This window comes from Brachyhypopomus gauderio, chromosome 8 (assembly GCF_052324685.1).
Source record: "Brachyhypopomus gauderio isolate BG-103 chromosome 8, BGAUD_0.2, whole genome shotgun sequence".
NCBI classification, from domain to species: domain Eukaryota; kingdom Metazoa; phylum Chordata; class Actinopteri; order Gymnotiformes; family Hypopomidae; genus Brachyhypopomus; species Brachyhypopomus gauderio.
The window spans coordinates 17,042,727-17,061,683 of NC_135218.1; the positions used below are offsets into that span (position 1 = coordinate 17,042,727).

An 18,957-nucleotide genomic window follows, 5' to 3' on the forward strand; every position below is an offset into this window, starting at 1 on the left:
GGCCACTATTACTCACAAAGGATAAAGAGAGAAAGAAGAGGAGAGCAGGAGGCACGTGGAGCCCCCTACACGCCTCGGCCCCTACACGCCTCCCTCCCTACACCCCTCGACCCCTACACCCCTCCCTCCCTACACGCCTCGGCCCCTACACCCCTCCCTCCCTACACCACCCCCTCCCTACACACTTCGGCCCCTACACCTCTCAGCCTCTACACCCTTCCCTCCCTACACCCCTCGACCCCTACAACCCTCCCTCCCTCCCTCCCTCCCTACACCCCTCGGCCCCTACTCCCCTCGGCCCCTACACCCCTTCCTCCCTACACCCCTCGGCCCCTACACCCCTCCCTCCCTACACGCCTCGGCCCCTACACCCCTCCCTCCCTACACACTTCGGCCCCTACACCCCTCAGCCTCTACACCCTTCCCTCCCTACACCCGTCGGCCCCTACACCCCTCCCTCCCTACACCACCCCCTCCCTACACCCCTCGGCCCCTACACCCCTCGGCCCCTACACCCCTTCCTCCCTACACTCCTCGGCCCCTACACCCCTCGGCCCCTACACCCCTTCCTCCCTACACCCCTCCCTCCCTACACGCCTCGGCCCCTACACCCCTCCCTCCCTACACCACCCCCTCCCTACACGCTTCGGCCCCTACACCCCTTCCTCCCTACACGCCTCCCACCCTTCACCTTGGTCCTTTCCCACCCATGTCAACACACTGTGCATGTTTTCAAGTGAAGAAATTTAGTGTGTGTGTGTGTGTGTGTGTGTGTGTGTGTGTGTGTGCGTGCTTGCGTGTGTGTAGGGCTACATATGTGTACAGAAGAACACAGGAAGCCTGTGACTCATTATGAAGAGGGAGTCTGAGATCAGCACACTGGCAAAGACCCTGCCGATTCACACGTGCTTTAATCTTCACAGCTCACACACACACACACACACACACACATTCTAACAGAGATAACATAACATCATTCAACAAACAGTATAATGAAGATTCCAGCAGCTACCAGAATCTGTGCTCCGTTCCGCCGAGGTACAAAGAACGTCACCTGATGCTCCACATTCCACTACCAGCACCCTCGGTTAAGCTCAGAGGACAGAGATGGGTGGTGCGTCCTGGGAACAGACCTGAACCGAGCACTGGCTCTCGAGAATACCCAGATTCAGCAGGAAACGACCTGTGTGCCATCTTCCGAGAGACATGACGGATCCTTGTCAAGAGTTTTCCTCGCCAAAGGGCCAGCCCACTCCTTCCACTTCGCTTCACCAAAGCGCCCTCCCATTCCTCTCCGCTGCATCAGAGCGCCCTCCCGTTCCACTCCGCTTCACTGAAGCGGCCTCCCGTTCCACTCCGTTTCATCAAAGCACCCTCCCGTTCCCCTCCGCTTCACCAGAGTGCCCTCCCGTTCCACTCCGCTTCATCAAGGCGCCCTCCCGTTCTACTCCGCTTCATCGAGGCGCCCTCCCGTTCTACTCCGCTTCATCGAGGCGCCCTCCCGTTCCACTCCGCTTCATCGAGGCGCCCTCCCGTTCCACTCCGCTTCACCAGAGCGCCCTCCCGTTCCACTCCGCTTCATCGAGGCACCCTCCCGTTCCACTCCGCTTCACCAGAGCGCCCTCCCGTTCCACTCCGCTTCATCGAGGCACCCTCCCGTTCCACTCCGCTTCATCTAAGCGCCCTCCCGTTCCACTCCGCTTCATCAAAGCGCCCTCCCGTTCCACTCCGCTTCATCAAAGCGCCCTCCCGTTCCACTCCGCTTCATCAAAGCACCCTCCCGTTCCACTCCGCTTCATCAAAGCGCACCTCCCGTTCCACTCCGCTTCATCAAAGCGCACCTCCTGTTCCACTCCGCTTCATCAAAGCGCACCTCCCGTTCCACTCCGCTTCATCAAAGCGCACCTCCTGTTCCACTCCGCTTCATCAAAGCGCCCTCCCGTTCCACTCCGCTTCATCTAAGCGCCCTCCCGTTCCACTCCGCTTCATCAAAGCGCCCTCCCGTTCCACTCCGCTTCATCAAAGCACCCTCCCGTTCCACTTCGCTTCACCAGAGCGCCCTCCCGTTCCAATCCACTTCATCCAAACACTTTTGTTTCACTCCTCTAGGTTCAGGTAAGTTTGCCTGTAAATGCTTAAGCTTCTGAAGTGTGTTTTGCTGTTTTCACAATCACACATTAATGCATCACCATATAACCGCTATACGTTTAAGGCACAAGTGCATGACTGCAGCACCACAACAAGCCCTTTGAAAAATGAGGATCTAGGCATCCTAGTTTACAGGTGTAGGTAAAGCACTGGGCTCTGTAATGTAAAGGTTATACTGACACTAGGTACTATGGGAGTAGGAAACTGATCTTCAGCCCTAATGTACAACAGCTTTTCAGGTCAAGTATGTTTTAAGAGCACAATACGTTCTGTTCCACACCACATTCATCAAGCCTGGCATCACACCTGCTGTAGAAGGACTTCACACAATGACCAAGTCTCTAACAAATGAAAGCAATTAAGGCAAAAACTGGAAAAAGTCTCTTTCTGCCTCTCCAAAATAGGTCTGTTTCCAAAGAAAATTAAAGGATAAATGTTAACCCACTTAGAGCTTAAAAGGTAGGTTTTGTTGGAAACTACTCTCTTCAGAGCAATGGAAGATGAGGTTAGGAAAATCTTCTAGAGGTCAGTAGAAACCTGTAGTAGAAAGATGTTAGTTAATAAATAGTGCGTAAAGATGTGTGAATAAAATTCAATAAGGCGCATCATTTAACATTTTCTGACCACAAAAAGACAACCCCGTTGTTCACAAACATCACACATACACTGTATGTAAAAGACAACCCCTCTGTCCATAATAGCACATACAGCTACATTGTACAAGAGCATGAATGCAGATCCCTATTTACACTCAAACCAGGGGACTGACCACAACCATAATCATACATAATAAACATTAGAATAAAAAGGTCACCCAGATTATTAATATACTGCATACTGCAGTAAACAACAATTAAAACGTGCAACAAAGAGAATGCTGGGATATGTCAGCCACCTGTTAGGCTACTGGGTGGCAACTGGGAACCTGGATGGACATCTTAACAACCCACCACACCCCAATATTCAATTCATTCTCTCACCACCTCATCATGTTTTAATGAACACAGTTCCATCCTTACTAAAAGCTCTTTGTCAAAGTGTATGTAAAGGTTATTCAGCATTTTAAATAAGCCTGCATGTTATATTTCACAGAGATACCCATGTAAAGGACAAAGCCCTGGATAAAGTAATGCAGGGGGTTGTGTTAAGTACCACAGCAGACAATGTACACGTCTATAAAACAGTGAGAAGAAAGAAAAATGCGTACTTCCTGCTGGGGTAGCCAGTACGCGTGAGACCCGTACTGCTCTGCCTTTCTGAATCGCTGGGATTAACCAAGCAAATGATGGATCATCTAGATGTCCTTAATCATCGGAGGTGGTAACACAGACATTTTAAATGGTAAAACAACACAGGACAGGGCAGAAGAAAAGCATCAGGCAATGAAGCTGAAGAAACACGTCACAGCGTGTAGTGACAGGAGGGTAAGGAGTCTGGTGGGAGCAGCTGGAGGGAGTGAATCAGCTGGGTCCACCTGGACCGTGCCCACGCCCCCGTGACACACTGCTCTTTTGCCCTTGTGTGCAAGAATGACTCATTCACCAAGGAGCAGACAGCCATTAAAGCATTGTGCATATTATATAAAAATCAGGGGTTTTGCATATTTTGGGTACGAGCAACAAGCAGATTCAAGCAACTCACGTTTGTCCACTCTCCAGGTCAATCTATTCAGGCCACCCTCCCTCTCAATGACGTCCCCTACAATTCAGAACACTTCAGCGGGATTTTGGAGAAGTCTCACCAGCATGTTTAATGTCACTGGATTACACACCTTCTACATATTCATGTAAAGGATGGAACCAATAACTGGGTTAGGGTTAGCATTAGGGTTAGTTGTGTTTTACAAGTATTACTCTGAACAAATAACTAATTGTATGATAGTCTATTATAGTGATAGTCTGCTGTCATTTCCAAGAAGGATAAATATATGAAGAATTTAAGTAGTAAAGCACTTATCTCGAACAGTAGATAATTTATTTGGCACCTGCTCAAATAAAGGGTCAGTCCTGTAATGTTAAAAGTATACCCCCCAGCCCCCACCCTGCTAAAAAAGTAACTGAACTCACTAATAATGATGAGAATTTTACCAACAGCAGTTCACGTTTTGTTTGTGCACCACAGCTGTTCTTTCTGAAGTGCATCCTTCCTCCCTGCCCGTCTGTCTCCCTGACCGTCTGTCTCCCTGACCAGACAGTGGTGCTGCCATTTCTGAAGAAATGTGCCATCAACCCAAATACATCAGGATGGGAGCAGGAGAGCGGTCCAACTCCCTTGTTTTCCAAAACACTCATATACACTGCCACAATGCAACGTGTTTATGCCTTTATGTTTACCTAGTATAAATTTGTTACTAATTATTTGGTATCTGATTTGGTATCTTGTTGCCCAGGAATGTGCATCTCACACCAACTTCAAACTAGCTTGAAACAACGATTTTGCAAGCACATTACATAAGTCCAATAAAGTAGATTTCGGTAACATTCATTTTTTTAATCGTACAGCTTTTTTAAAAGTCATATAAAAGAGATGAGGATAGAAGAGAGGAAGGAAAACTTCGCCCCCGCGGTTCCGATCTTACCTTACCTTAGTGGTGACGATGCATAAACAGTCCATTCTTCAGAACTGAGCCACAAATTCAGCATCACCTGCGAGTCATTTTATCCCTTCCGTTAAATACAAGTACCGCGGTGTTGACACACTACGCGCGATATAAACTTCTGAGATGATTAAAAAAATTAATAAAAATACTACACGTAGAGACATGCTATATAGCACAAAGTCTGCATGATCACGTTTTCACGGTCGGTGTTGGTGTCCATGGTGATGCTGAGACGGACGAGGTCCGTACTCCAAGTTCGCCATGTCCTGATGCGCGTGCAGGGTTAACACTAGCGCCAGAACGGAGCGCGCGCGACAATGTCATTTTAGTCCCTGCTGCACCCTCGCTACACAATACAGGGTGCCACGTGCAGCCTGCGCTGGGTCTTGGGTGCTTTCATATATAGCTCGAACTTAACAAGAAACTAGGGCGATCAGAAATACGTTATCATTGGTGGAGTGGGATGGGGTGGGGGTGGTACATACATACATATTTCCTCGTAGAAGAATCTAAAGCATATAAAATATTTCATTCTTAATAAAAAACCTGTTTACACTGTATTCAAAAATTAACATGCTGCTGTCAAAACAAAAACTATATGAACATGTTGATAAACCAAACAAATAGCTTCCTCGGCTGGTTAAAACTAGCACACGCTGTAATACTTCAGTCAAAACCACATGGCAATATGTCCTCTGATAATGCCAGTGAACAACACAGTCACAGTATCTTAATTTGTATAAATCCCATCAATCACAGGAGGCTACAAGTGTGATTCACTCTTTTTTTGCCAATCTATCTTTTTGAACAGTTCCAGAGAGATTTAGGAATGCCACAGATGAAGAAAGAAGAATTCATAGCTCTTCACATCCTTTTAGAAATGCTAAACTACTCATGTGCATTGCCAGTGTCTCTCAAAAAGGCAGATGATCTCTCACAGATAGATAAATTTTTAAAAATCTTAAGATTGTGACATATAGCACTGTTAGAATCCATGAACTGAAACGGCTGCCTAAAACACTGGCTACAAGATTAGACACACTTCTATCTTTTATAAAAACCCTTTATTAAGTGAAGATCCTGTCACAACATCGAAAGATATTTCAATATCAACAACATCTCACAGTAAGAAACACCGGTTACTCCAGTCTGAAGATGTGGGTGATGGAAAGGCCTCTGACTGGTTGGAATGGTCTTGTTTACTTTATGTACTACAGAAATATGAGTTCGGTGATGGGTTTACAGGCTGGATTCATATACTTCATGTCTCTCCTGTAGCCACGGGAATCACTAATGGCCATAGATCAAAATACTTTCCTCTAGAAACAGGTGCCAGACAGGGATAGTCTATCACCACTGTGTTTTCAATCACCACTGCACCCGAGCATAAGCTTTAATATGTAAACACTTTAATAAAGGGGTAATAATAGGAAACAAACAGCAAAAAATGTAGATTTTATGCAGATGATGTCACTTTCTTGTTGGATACAAATCTATCTGAACGATGTTGGTAGATATTTGTTATTTTCACAATAATAAAATAACCTATCCTTTACAAAGTGTTATTTATTCTTGACTAAGCAATTAGAAGCCTGTATGTCAGCCCAAATCACTCTTAAGGCTTGGTGCTTAGTTTCTAAGCTAGAAAACAGATCATGTTTCCATGTAGGAATGGATTTGGGATCAAGCTAGAAAAAATATCAGTTTATAACAGATCTCAAGTTATTCAGTTTAGAATATTGCATTAAGTATACTACATTCTATGTTAAAAATAAGTCAGACCTGAGATAGCCGTCAGTGTCCAAAGTAATAATAGGGGGTTATACCCATTGTATATGACAAGGCCGTAAAATACAACAGTACTGGGCCTCGAAAGTATGCATAATTGGGTCAATTCTGAGAACTGATCTAGATCTAAAACACATCTCATCCTGGGCATGCCACATAAAAACTAATTAAAATGATAAGATAATCTAGCATTCTGACTTATGCAGCAAGAAAGAATACCTTCATGTCCAGGAAAGGAGACAAGCCTCCCTCTGTTAAGAGTGTAAAAGAGTGTGTACTTATTGACTGTGACATGTACGCTGTACCCATCAATGGACTCCTTTCATCGAACACGGGTCATCCTATCTTCAGTTTATTAAGAATTCTGAATCTTTGCAGATAATATTACTGTGAGCTACATTGATGGATTCTGTGAGCTACATTTATATAATTATAATGATACAAGTTGAATTATGGATATGTAATCCAACTGCCAACCTCCCACCCCACCCCTATGCCTTTTTTTAAATAGATAATTTTCTGCATACTGCTGTCCTGAGCTGCTTTCAAGATTCTAGATCAGGAAGGAAAAAGTCTGGAGTCTGGGCTAAAACTCATGTACAGTTTCATAGAAACCATTCAACCAGTGGCTCAACTACCACTTCCCAACCAGTGGCTCAATGACCCTGCCCTCCCACTAAACTACATTTACGCTCCATACAACTTGACTGTAGAAAAGGGGGCTACATGGTGACTAGAGAGCTACTCAGGGAGTTTATTCTTCACAGGTTTACACACACAAGGGGCAGTGAGAGCACTGGTGTGTTTGCATGTTAGATGCACACTCCACAAAGCAGATTGTGCAACAAACTCAACCCCTCTCATACACATCAACATTTTTCTCTCTCTTTTTACCATTGTCTAAGGTTTTGTTTTTCTAACATATGCTGTTGACAAAGTCAAATCTGTTGGTGTTTTGCTAAGACACAGTCATTGCTTGGACACCCCCCTGCAGGGTGGTATAAGAGAAGCATGGCTGGAAACAGGCCATTAATTGCAATATGCGCGGTGTCCTGCTAAGAATTAATGCACTGCTGCATTTTCTATAAATACAATAATTGGATTGCTTTGTAGAGACAGTCACATTGCCAGGAAATCAACTTCACACCCTGCTGTCACATGCTCATTTGAATAGAGGAATGTGTGGGAGACGTTCCCCAAAGCTGGGCTTAATGGCATTGGACCTGCTGTGGCAAGGAGGCGGATACACAACCCTCAGAGCACACTCTGCACCTACAGATGACCAAGGACACCACAGACACAATGGTAATTAATTGGGGGCGTTTCAAAAGCACTGCAACCTCATTGCAACTGAGTGAAACATCTATAAGCTGTATCTGCAGAGTTATACGCTCAAAATGAAAATGAGAATTTATAATATCTTAACAAGTTGCTCTGTTAGGGAGGTCTTAAGTGCCGCTCCTTACATCAGAGCAGACAGTACACACTCCAAGCAATGTCCGCAATTACACTCTTTGTCTTTTTTATTCAATCAGCTTTGGTGTGTTAGTGACAACTGTTTGTGTGTAACGCAGTAATGACACAACAGCAATTAAGCCATAAAGTACAGTAACAACCAGCGCTTTCAGAAATCTCACCAGTGAACATAACTGCAGCAAGACAGAACATACAGGAGTGAATTTACACAAAACAACAATGAAGCACTTGCTGTTTCTTAATCTTACCTCACTAGAAGGAGGAAGGATGCTGACTCCAGTATCTGCTACAGCTGTGGGACCGGGAGCGCTGGGAGCATCTGATTGGTTATCATCAGGAGAAGACTCGGATTGGTTTGTCAGTTCTGTACACTCGGACTGCTTGTCCTGTAAGGTCACTTCATAGAATTCCTGGATATCTGAAAGAACAAGATCAGATCAAAAGGGGTATGTATCAAAAACACAATGAAACTGGTCTAAAGATTACGATATGACAAAAAAAAAAACTTGAACATGTGAAAACCCCCTTCATTAGAACAATTTGAGAAAGTGCCCCCTAGTGCTCATCTGTGTCAACCGCTGCTTTGTTCATGTTCGGCTTTTGTTCTGTCTGATAGAGGCCACTTCAGTAAAGGCTCTGTCCGGATCTGGGGGACAACAGGCTCCCGCATGACAAGCTGTTAGAAAATGCCCTCACTAAAGACCACGAGGATGGCCACGATGAGGCTTACAGCCTGGAAACCGACCGCTAAAGGTCCACTGCTGCCTCAACAAACTGGAGGGTCATCTTTCATTCTCCGTTGGCTTCAGAGTTTTATCCACTGGCAACTCAAGAGAATCCTGCCACCAACATGGGAACTGGTTTTTCTGACGACTGAGGAGCTGTAGGCTCATGTAGAGCACAGCAGGACCACATCCTGGGCTTTCATGTCCACTTTATTTAGTTACACACAAACCTGCACTCCTGTGTAAGCAATTGCCCCCATATAAACTGTCAGAAAATTAATCACTAAGAGCAGGATCTTTGAAACTACTGCTATTTATAAGAACCACAGGGGTGCACTCTCATCCTGTAATGCTGAATCACATATTACACACAAGACTTAAGACAGAAAACGCAATTCAGCTGCCTACAAGTTGCAAAGACAAACTTCTAATGTACTTCAGATGAAGCATATAATTTCAATCTCTTTAATGGAGAGTGCTGATCAATCGCTTCTAAGGTTCTGTTATTAGACACAGTCAGAAACATGTTAAATTACAGACATACCAGTAAAACTGCTGCAATGTGTTGAAATGTGTATATATATATAATTTTTTTAATATTTTGTGGGAATTTTATATGCCAAAGTATCATTTTGGTATCAAGATTACTACGCTGGTATCGAACTCAAAATTCAGGAATCAAGACAACCCTAATCTGAACACCATCCTTATTCTGGAGTAAAATAATAATCACAGGCCTGTGATGACCAAACATATAATATTTTAGGCACATTTACCATTCAAATTCAAAAACACACATCTATTAAAGGAGTAAAATGTTACTTAACATGTTATTTAGTGTTCATAAAAATAAAGGAATTGTACAGCTTTTAAAATTGTTGTTTCTAGGTCTTACTAAATCTATACGATCACAGCCATTGAGAACCATTCACATCAAACTCACATGACCACATTTTCAAGGCTATTTCATTCTGTCTTGCTATAAACGCTTCTAACATAACATTAAATGATTCTGGAGTGAATGCTCTTAAGCATGAAATAAGCTTACAGAGAGTAGCTAGGCCAGGTCTGGAGAGAGTCATTAAACCCTGCTGAAAGCATAACAACGACAAACTCCTGAAAACACAGCAGGAGGGAGATCTTCTTCACAGAGCTGAGATTAGAATGCGCAGATAAGGTTACGGTCTGTCAGCTGCCATTACCCTGTCAGACGGGAAGGCACCCTTGAGGTCAAATACTCACTAGAACCGAGTAAGGAAAGACCCTGACATGTAGCCAGGGTTAACAGTACTATGGTAATCAGCATAGGTGGGGACTCTGTGATTCTGCAGCCTGCTGTACAGTTGTACAGCTGACTGAAAATCTAACCTTACACCTCAATACACAAATAGAGTAAGTATTAGTGTTGTGAAAGAATGAAAGAAAACACAAATATATTCAGGCAGGTTTCAGATAAAACATGATATTAAAATGTTTTTGCAAGTATAATATCTTTGTTTGTGTCACTGCTTCAGCCAAATCCTGAAGCCCAGTTATTTTCTTGCTTAATGGAGAACTCTGTAAAGTCCACCTGATGTGCCTGTACATGTACCCGTCAACCTGCCATTATGCCTTCAAAACCCCAGACAGCTCCGCTTACTAACTCCACATCCAGGACACACACACATCCACCCCCTCACACACAAACATCCACACACATACACACAAATACCCACAACCCCACAGATATATACACATACAAATGCACACACCTTGTGTCTACTTATCAAGGAAAGACATCCTGTTATGTTGTCTCAGATACTAATGCAGCCCCATGAAGAGACCAAGGACTTCAAGATCACTCACACACAACCAGTGAGGAGATTCTGGTGCACCTGTGTACTGTTCAAAATGTCACAAGAAACGATAGAATCATCAAGGAAGTGAACAGAGCCGTATCCACTAGTGTTTGGTAGAAATGCACTGACCTGATAGATTTTTGTTGCCAGTGAAATACTCTGGCTAGTTTTTCCTTTCCATGTTCATTTAGGATGAAATGTCAGCATCACTTATTTCTACTCATAACTAACCACCCAAGACTATGATTAATGGCACAATCTGCTCAAGTTCGTGTCTGGAATGGGGCACCTCAGTCCTGGGGGTGCTGGGAAAAACCCCCTGTGAGCCCCAAGATGATGCAGCAACTGTGCCGTGCACATAGAAAAGAAATCGAACTGTAGAATTAGCATAACAATGTAACACGTGTACATAAAAACACCCAATTCTTTGGGTTGTTAATATCTACGGTTTCTATGCATGTCACGTTTTTACAAATCGACAAAATATCTTATTTAAACATGTCTCTGACCAAGCTTCAGTGGAGCCAGAGAAGAACCTCAATGCCGAAATCAGCATTGTTCTACTGATGCCTATCAGATACTCTTATAGTCTTTAACACCAGGAAAACGTGTAAATACATACACAGGTAAGGGTGCGCAATGCTGCAAAGTAAGAAAGTCTTCAAAAATAGAAGTGTCAATTAACAAAATACAAAGTGAATGAACAAAAGAGAAATCTGAATCAAATAAATTGATTGATCAATTCAAAACAGCATCAACACTTTTAGGTTGACTATGATTTCGTTTTGACATATAGGTTGTTCTAAACATCTTGGAGAACTAATCACAGATCTTCTGTGGCGCAGTCTTGCTCCACTTGCTTGTCCCTTCATGCAATCCCATACACATTCAGTGATGTTGAGAACAGGGCTGTGTGTGGGGGTCTCATCACCACCCCCAGAACTCCTTGTTCCTCTTTACGCTGAAGATTTGTGACAGGAGTTCTTAATGACATTGGCTGTATGTTTGGAGTTGTTGTCTTTCTGCAGAGTAAATTTGGAACTAGTCAGACACTTCCCTGATGGCATTTCATGAGGGATAAGTAACTGCCTGTATTTCCCTGCACAGAGGACACCATTCGTCCTGACAAAATGCCCAATAACTCCACTGGCTGAAACTTGCAAGAAGCCTCCATCATGCTTCACTGCTGCCTGTAGACACTCATTACTGCAACAAACCGCCTCCCGTTCCAGCCGAACATTTCAAATTCTGACTCACCTCCAAGTACCCGCTTCCCTTTTCCTGCCCCTTATTTCCTGTGTTGTCTTGCATGGTCAGTTGAGTCACTTAGCTTTTTTACTACGTTGAAGTATTGGCTTTTTGTCTGCAATTCTTCCATGAAGAGTACTTCTGACCTGACTTCCCTGAACAGTAGAGGAGTGTAACCGAGTCCCACTGGTTACTGCCAGCTCTGAGCTGATGTACTGCTGCACATGTTCTGATTTCATCTGCTGCCCTTGGCTGACCGTGGCGTCTACAGTCCTCAACGCTACTGGTGCTTCTTCAAAAGATCTTGTACACTACCAGTCTGCTTAAAGTCTTTGCCTGGAAGAGACTCACGGATGTAGTACAACTATGACTTGTGACATGAAGCTTCCACAACCTCACCTTTGAGTCCCAGTTTAATGCCTCTGATGTGGCAGTTACTGCTTCAGTTAAAGACTGTGTTTCAGACTACATATGAACACGATGATCATTATCAACTGTTTGTTATAATTGGTTAATCACACACAAGACTATAATTTTACAAAATCCCTGACTTTGTGCAAGTGCTTCCAGAAGACATTATGCTGTTTTGAAGGCTTAGGGTGGTCACAGAAAATATTGATTTAATTTATATTTCCCTTGTTTAATTCACTTAGCATTTTGCTAATTGGCAAAAATAAACCACCACCTCTATTTTTAAATCATTCTTATTTTTCAGCATTTTTCCACACCTGTCTAAACCTTTTGCACAGTACTGCACACACACACACCCCAGTCTTAGGTTGGATCCTAGGTATAGTCCACAGTAGACCATAGTATGAAACACTCTTTCATTCCCTAAAGAGGAGGGCTCATGTGTATTTAGTGGCACATATAATATCAGGATTAAAGCTACAGTACATTCATGCCCCCTCTGCAGTCTAATACAGTACAAGCACATAATAAATATATGATTAATAACAAGGTCAGTGTAAGCAGTTGCCCTGGAGAGACAATTTGTGGTTCATTACATTACCAGTACTGATGTATCAATAGAAGTTCCCATAAGCTCTCAGGCCTCCATAACAATTTTATTCATAAATAGTTACTGACTCCTGTGTGGTGGGCTGAGGATCAGGAAATCACTACATAGAAGATTACCCTGCAAGTGATCATGTCGAGAGACGGATTAATCTGGATTAGGGGTGGGGGGGCTATCACACACACATCTCTGCAGGTTTAGGGTGAAACACTTTCATCAGTGCTACATGAATGGGATGAAGAACAGATGACTAGCCAAAAACTAGCCATTTGGTAGACTGCTTATTCCCATACAGCCTTCCCACACTGGCTGGTACAACCAGCGTTTTCCCTTTTTGTTAACTTGGGAGAATTTGACCAAATGCACATTAATCTTTTTTTTTTTTTGGACGGCCACCTCATTTTTCCAACCTCGCCCTATGTGTGCCTGGTTCAACACATCTAGATGAATTCAAGGCAGAGGTTAATATGGCAATAGCAATTAACAAGCAAGGCACTGTGCAGCCCTCGTGTACAGACTACAGTGACTGTGCTCCAATCAGGGCTCAGATAAAGCATCTCACACAAGCCAATCGACGACAGACCAAGAACCAGGGTCAACCTAATCAGATATAGCCTACAGTAAACTTAAATGACAACCATAGGATGCATTCCAGAGGTGTGGATGCTGTACTGCTGTACACTATAATTAGATATAAAATCTACAACCACCCCCCCTCCCCCGGCGCAAACAGACTAAACATGCAAAAAGTGTCCTTCGTAAATTAAGAAATAATTAAATAATTCCTTCCTGATATAGTATCGGCTTATATAGTATGACCAAAAAATGACCAATTGTTCATGAGGGTGAGTTTTATTCGCAGTAAGCTTCCTTCTATTTAACACCAGTTATGGCGTAAAACAGTCAGAAACGGGCTTGAAACCTTGATCTTGATTCAACCTTGACCTGTTGAATTCAACAGTATAAAGCTATTACCACGAACACATTAAACTATGTAAATGAATTTCCACTTTGCTTAGGTTGCCCGGCCTCAAGACAAATTTCATCATTCTCTATTTCAGCTAAAAAAAAATGATGCATTACCACCTGGACGAATTAAGGAGCTGTGCGGTTGTGATTTCCGAGCTCCAATCACAGCCCCAGACTCGGTAAGAGCTCCACGTCTGAATCGCTGAATGCAAATACCTTCCGCAGGTGTGGAGCGCTGCATGACGTTGTTGGAGCAGCCTGCTGACTGTGTGGGTCACGTCCTGGTAAGGTCAAAACCTGTTCCACCATCTCACACAGCCGAAACGTGCTGCTCAGCGCACGATGCCAAAAACAATCAGAACACCATTAGATTTGCTCCACTTGCAGACTCTTACCTATTAGGGCTTGAAAGAGGGAGCTCTGAAACACGCCGATAACTCTCTCAACGGAGTGTCGGAGGTGAGGATCATCAGTCTGGCTCAATTTAGCCCTGTATTCCTCCAGGAGCCGCAGCGCTCTCTGAGTGTCTGAAAAGTTTATTTAAGTTAATGGAAGCAAAATAAACGACGATTATATATATAATATATATATATAAATAATTGTTTTTGCATATGAAAATGCAAAGCGGTTGAATACAACATAAAATCTAAAGTTGTAAACTACAATTGTAATCTCACCTTTCTTCCTTACTGGCATGATGAATCCTGGGGATTAAATCATACACTGGCAAAAAGATGGTAGGGAGTTGTTTGAATCATTTGAAAGTATTATTATTCGTTTTTATCCTCCGTTCACCAGATTAATACGTTGTATGCGCGGCAACTGGCACGATGCTCCCTGAATGGAGCAAACTGGTCAAGATGCAATAAGAGGGTAAAGGTTAAACTAAAAAAATCCTTGCAACTCTGCTACCAATTCTATTAAGCAGGGCGACCTCCTGTCACAACTCCGTAATCAACCCTGAACAAAAACTTTTGACTTTAGCTCGCGGAGATGAATGAATGGGACAGACCTGTTACAGCCAGCGTGCACAACGACAGAGACAATATGGGAAAGAATATGCCCAAACTATTCTTGCAGAAGCAGCACAGGCAGCAGTAATAAACCAGTCTTCTCCGAATGGTATGCAAAGTTGCAGGCAATCAACACGGTGCACTCTGGGTGGGTCCCATATGCCAGAATCCAGTGTTATGCCGCTTCCTTGATCCGTATACGTTCCCAAACAAAACTTCTTTGATCCTGCCCCCTCTACTTTCTACCAGTGTTTCCGAAAATCCTAACTTTCCTCCAAAATGGCGACCTTGATCGGGAAACAAATCACATGATCCGCCGCCTTCCCCGTCCGTTCAATAGAGCCTCCATGTAGGTGCAGGACGGTTCGGGTTAAGACTCGGCGAAGCCAGGTGTGGTCTGACTCGTGTTTTTGTTCATTCTTTGCATGTGGAGCTATGTACACGTAGGCAGTCCGCGAGAGGCTCCTCGGTACATTTTATATATTTGTATAACACAGAAGAAATCTGCTGTTTAGTGATGATTTTCATAGGGAAGGTTAAATCGCATGTCATACACTTTTTGTACTGCGTAGAGCAGAGACGAGACAGGATAGATTCTGACTTTGTCAAATGATTTGTTTATTTTTGCTTTGATCGAGGGTATAAATAAATCTCTTTGAATTTGATCAATTTTCATTTATCGGATATTTCCCAGTAAAACAGCAATGGGCTATAGTTTAACTTAAATTTTTTTTAACTTTTGCCTGTAGGCTAGTCTGATGAAGCTACACAGTTCAATAGTTAAACTTAGGAGTCTTGCTACAGTACAATGGCACCCTGCAAAACCCAGATTTATACAAAGTACATTTGACCGAGTATGTTAAATCATAAGCGACCGAGCCTGTTTTGCCTGTGCATTCCTTCTACCAATCAAGCTTGTTTTTCTGCATCTTATTAAAATAATAAACGATAGAGGCAAGAACGGACCATCTGAAGATCATTGCAGTTTTGACCCATCCAATACTATGGGCGATGTGCTACTTGTGAAGGACAGATACTGGCTAGCTTTGAATAGGAGATTGGTTTAAAATGAGAAGTTATTTTTTGAGGCTGCTGTGTATTTTCTGTCATTTCATTTTATTGATCTAGCACTAAAGCCACTTTACAAAGTATAATATATTCTTAATAAATGACCGTTCCAAGTTAAATGACTTTATTTAAAAGTATGACAGTTTGACATAAGTTAACACTGTCAGGAACAATGTCAGTCCTGTTTGGCCCTGTTGGTGATGCTGGTCTCTGAAATGTCATTGTCAGTTGTAATAATCTTGTGATAGGATGAATGCCTGTCACATGATTCCACTGTCATGCCAGAACTGGGTGGAGTGAAGCTGGCCTCAGCTCAGAGCACAGTGGTCTCTTTTTCCTGCAGCACCTAAAAGACAAAGCAGTTGTTCAACAGGCTTTCCATTTGCAGCAAAGGCAAAGAGGACTAATGACAGAGGTGATCGTGCTAGCAAACTAGAACACTTCAAGGGAAAATTTGTTCCTGGTCCAATTTCTGTAGTAATGCTATCCTATCGTGTTTGTTTAACCTATCCTAAGAGCCTCTCAGACCATAATTCAGTCTAAAACTTTATAATGGACCCTTATTAAAGGTCCTGGGAAACTGAAACACTTGGACGATACTCAGAAAGGTCAATAAAAGTAAAGCAAATTCATGAATGTATTTAGTCAATGCAGGTCCCTTAAGACCTCATATAAAGTGGTGGAGTCATAACTTGTAATGCAACTATGAATACTTGCAGAAGTATGACCATTAGTTTAAATCTAGTTTGTGCCTTAGAGAACTGTCACCCAACTTTTGTTTAATCAAATTGCTCTATCTTTGTCACGTTTTTTTGTTCTTGCATTACTAACTGTGCCTGGTGGAGGTGAGTTTCTGCATCATGGCTATGTCTTAAATCAGAAAAAAAGTTCATAAACTATTGGTATCGTGTAAACATAGACTTGGGAAATGTATGTTTTAATTTAAGTAGTATTGCTTTAAAGAATACATGGGAGTGTCGAGTCTGTTTTTGTTTCAAGAAATATCAAGCAGTAAAGTAGTAAGTAGAGTTCTCACTCTTTGCCACATTTGTATGCTCAGGTTTGAACCAGGGGTTTAAATTATTTATTTCCTTCAGGATAGTGTATGTTTTGAAAAAAATTGTTTCACTATAAAAAAACATTCTGTTCTCAGTCTAGACATCTGGATCAGACAGTGCTAGAAATTGTTGCTCATTTGCAAAGAGGCTCTGACCTTTGGAATTAGAGTCAAATGAAAGGGTGTTTACTCTGAAAGCCTCTCATTTATGCTGAGATACAGTAGGGTGGGCTCTTTATTTCTTAGTTGAAATATTTTATGTTCAACACTTTCACATTTTTTGAGGGGGCGGGGGTTACTTAGTCAAGTAACCAATTACGTAATATTTGAATTTGCTTAAGACAGACATGCTATCTCTGAAATAATGTGGATGAACATGTTTATAGCAGGTGTGTTTCGGGTTTATGTCCCATCTACAGAAAACAGTAGATGGGAGAACAAATCAAATGTTTGAAAGCAATCACTAGGTGGCACTGTTTCACATTTTCAATAAATTGTCCCATTGAATGGTGTCATTGGGATATTTTCTTTGGCGGCCGGATTGAGATTATTGCCAGGCGGTGTCTGGCGTGGGCCGCATGTTGAACACCCCAGGTTAAGCATGTCTTCCATGGAATTCCATGTTTAAATGAATTGCATCCAAATTATGCGAATGTACTTTATCATAGAGAACAATGTATTCTATTATCATAACAGTGGCATGTCATAAAAAATGCAGCATTTCATATCTAGCACAGAAGTTCTTTTAGCATTCCACTCATTAGAGCCCACTGTGGGAGAGATGTGGGTGGATTTGTAGGTCACCGACCAACAAAATCTACGTCTGTTCAGAGTAAACAGTCTGACGCCTCCCTGACATAATTCAGCAGTCTGCATGTGCACCACATTTGTGTCAGATTTATACAAGGCATACTTTTGTTGTTTTAACTGATGTTTCATATCAGTGGCATGGTATGTTTGGTTGTGCAGGATAAAGCCCTTGCCTGACTGGCATTTCCATAAATGTTTTCTGAAAGCACATTTCAGAGGGAAATACGTCTGTGGGAAAAAAAACTCGAATGCAATATCTGTGAACACCATGCACTGTTTAGAGTAATGGCATTGACTCAAAGAGTGATTTGAAAAAAGCAGCACCTGTCATGCAATCTGCAATGAAAACAGATCTGAGGGGAAACCAATCTACTGCGCTACAACACACGAGTGCTTATTCAGCATCTTGAAGTGTGAGTAATAACTACACTGTGCGTCCTGCAGACCTGGCACATCCTGAGGCAAGAAAAGCGATTTGAATATAGAGGTGGTGACATGAGCAGAACGATGTTATGGTTGGATCACACATCTCTTGGCAATCACTCAAAGCACTAATTAGTGATCCAAAATGACTATGTATGTTGTATAACATAAATACGTCTGCACATATAAAACATGCAGATGACCAAACAGTGGTTATTTTAATGATGTGCATGATGTTAATATAATGAAATTAAGCAGAGGATAAAATGTCCATGTCAAAATGCACAACTGTCATATAGTCAGTGATGCTAATCCTTTGTATTACTGATAATAAAGAATTTGATTTTTTTGCAGCCATTAATTGACGGGTGTTAATTAGGCCTGTCACAGATCACTGATAGACAGTATGGACTTATTGAATATATTCCTATAGCCTTTGTGCTTCTTTGAAGCAGTACTGCACAATAGCAGCTGTCACCAGGGAGGGCCTTCAGGGGGCAACATTGAGACACTGAGATGTTTGTCAAGGGAGAAAAGACCCATCAATTGCATTCAGATAAGCAATGGGATATAATGACGTATTATAAGTATTATTCAAACCATAGAATCACAGAAAACCATAGAATCCTCTGTCATGTTCAGAAGCATGCCTTGACTTCAAATGACAGGAATGAAACTGGACGAATTTCAATTTTGTGTAGTTATTCTGAGCATTTAAGCACTCTAGAACTGTAAAAGAAATCCTCCAATGCTAATACACACTTATGGAGTCTGGCT

The 18,957-nt window shown here is 42.6% G+C and overlaps 1 protein-coding gene across 13 annotated transcripts in view; it reads right to left on the bottom strand.

The window, feature by feature from the left end:
- The window catches only part of dlg1a (discs large MAGUK scaffold protein 1a), a 92,415-nt gene extending 77,204 nt beyond the window's left edge, over positions 1-15,211 (bottom strand). For 6 of the 13 annotated variants that reach the window (XM_077015022.1, XM_077015019.1, XM_077015018.1 and 3 more), the window contains exons 1-3: positions 14,487-15,210; positions 14,205-14,336; positions 8,260-8,429 (exon numbers count right to left, since the gene is read on the bottom strand). In XM_077015022.1, the coding sequence (XP_076871137.1) occupies positions 8,260-8,429; positions 14,205-14,336; positions 14,487-14,505 (321 nt within the window). In that variant the 5' untranslated portion in view covers positions 14,506-15,210. Of the gene's footprint in view, positions 1-4,731; positions 4,877-8,259; positions 8,430-14,204; positions 14,337-14,486 lie in introns of those variants that run through there. The other 7 variants (XM_077015013.1, XM_077015009.1, XM_077015012.1 and 4 more) reach the window with 6 other exon arrangements.
- Positions 15,212-18,957: the final 3,746 nt, after the last annotated feature.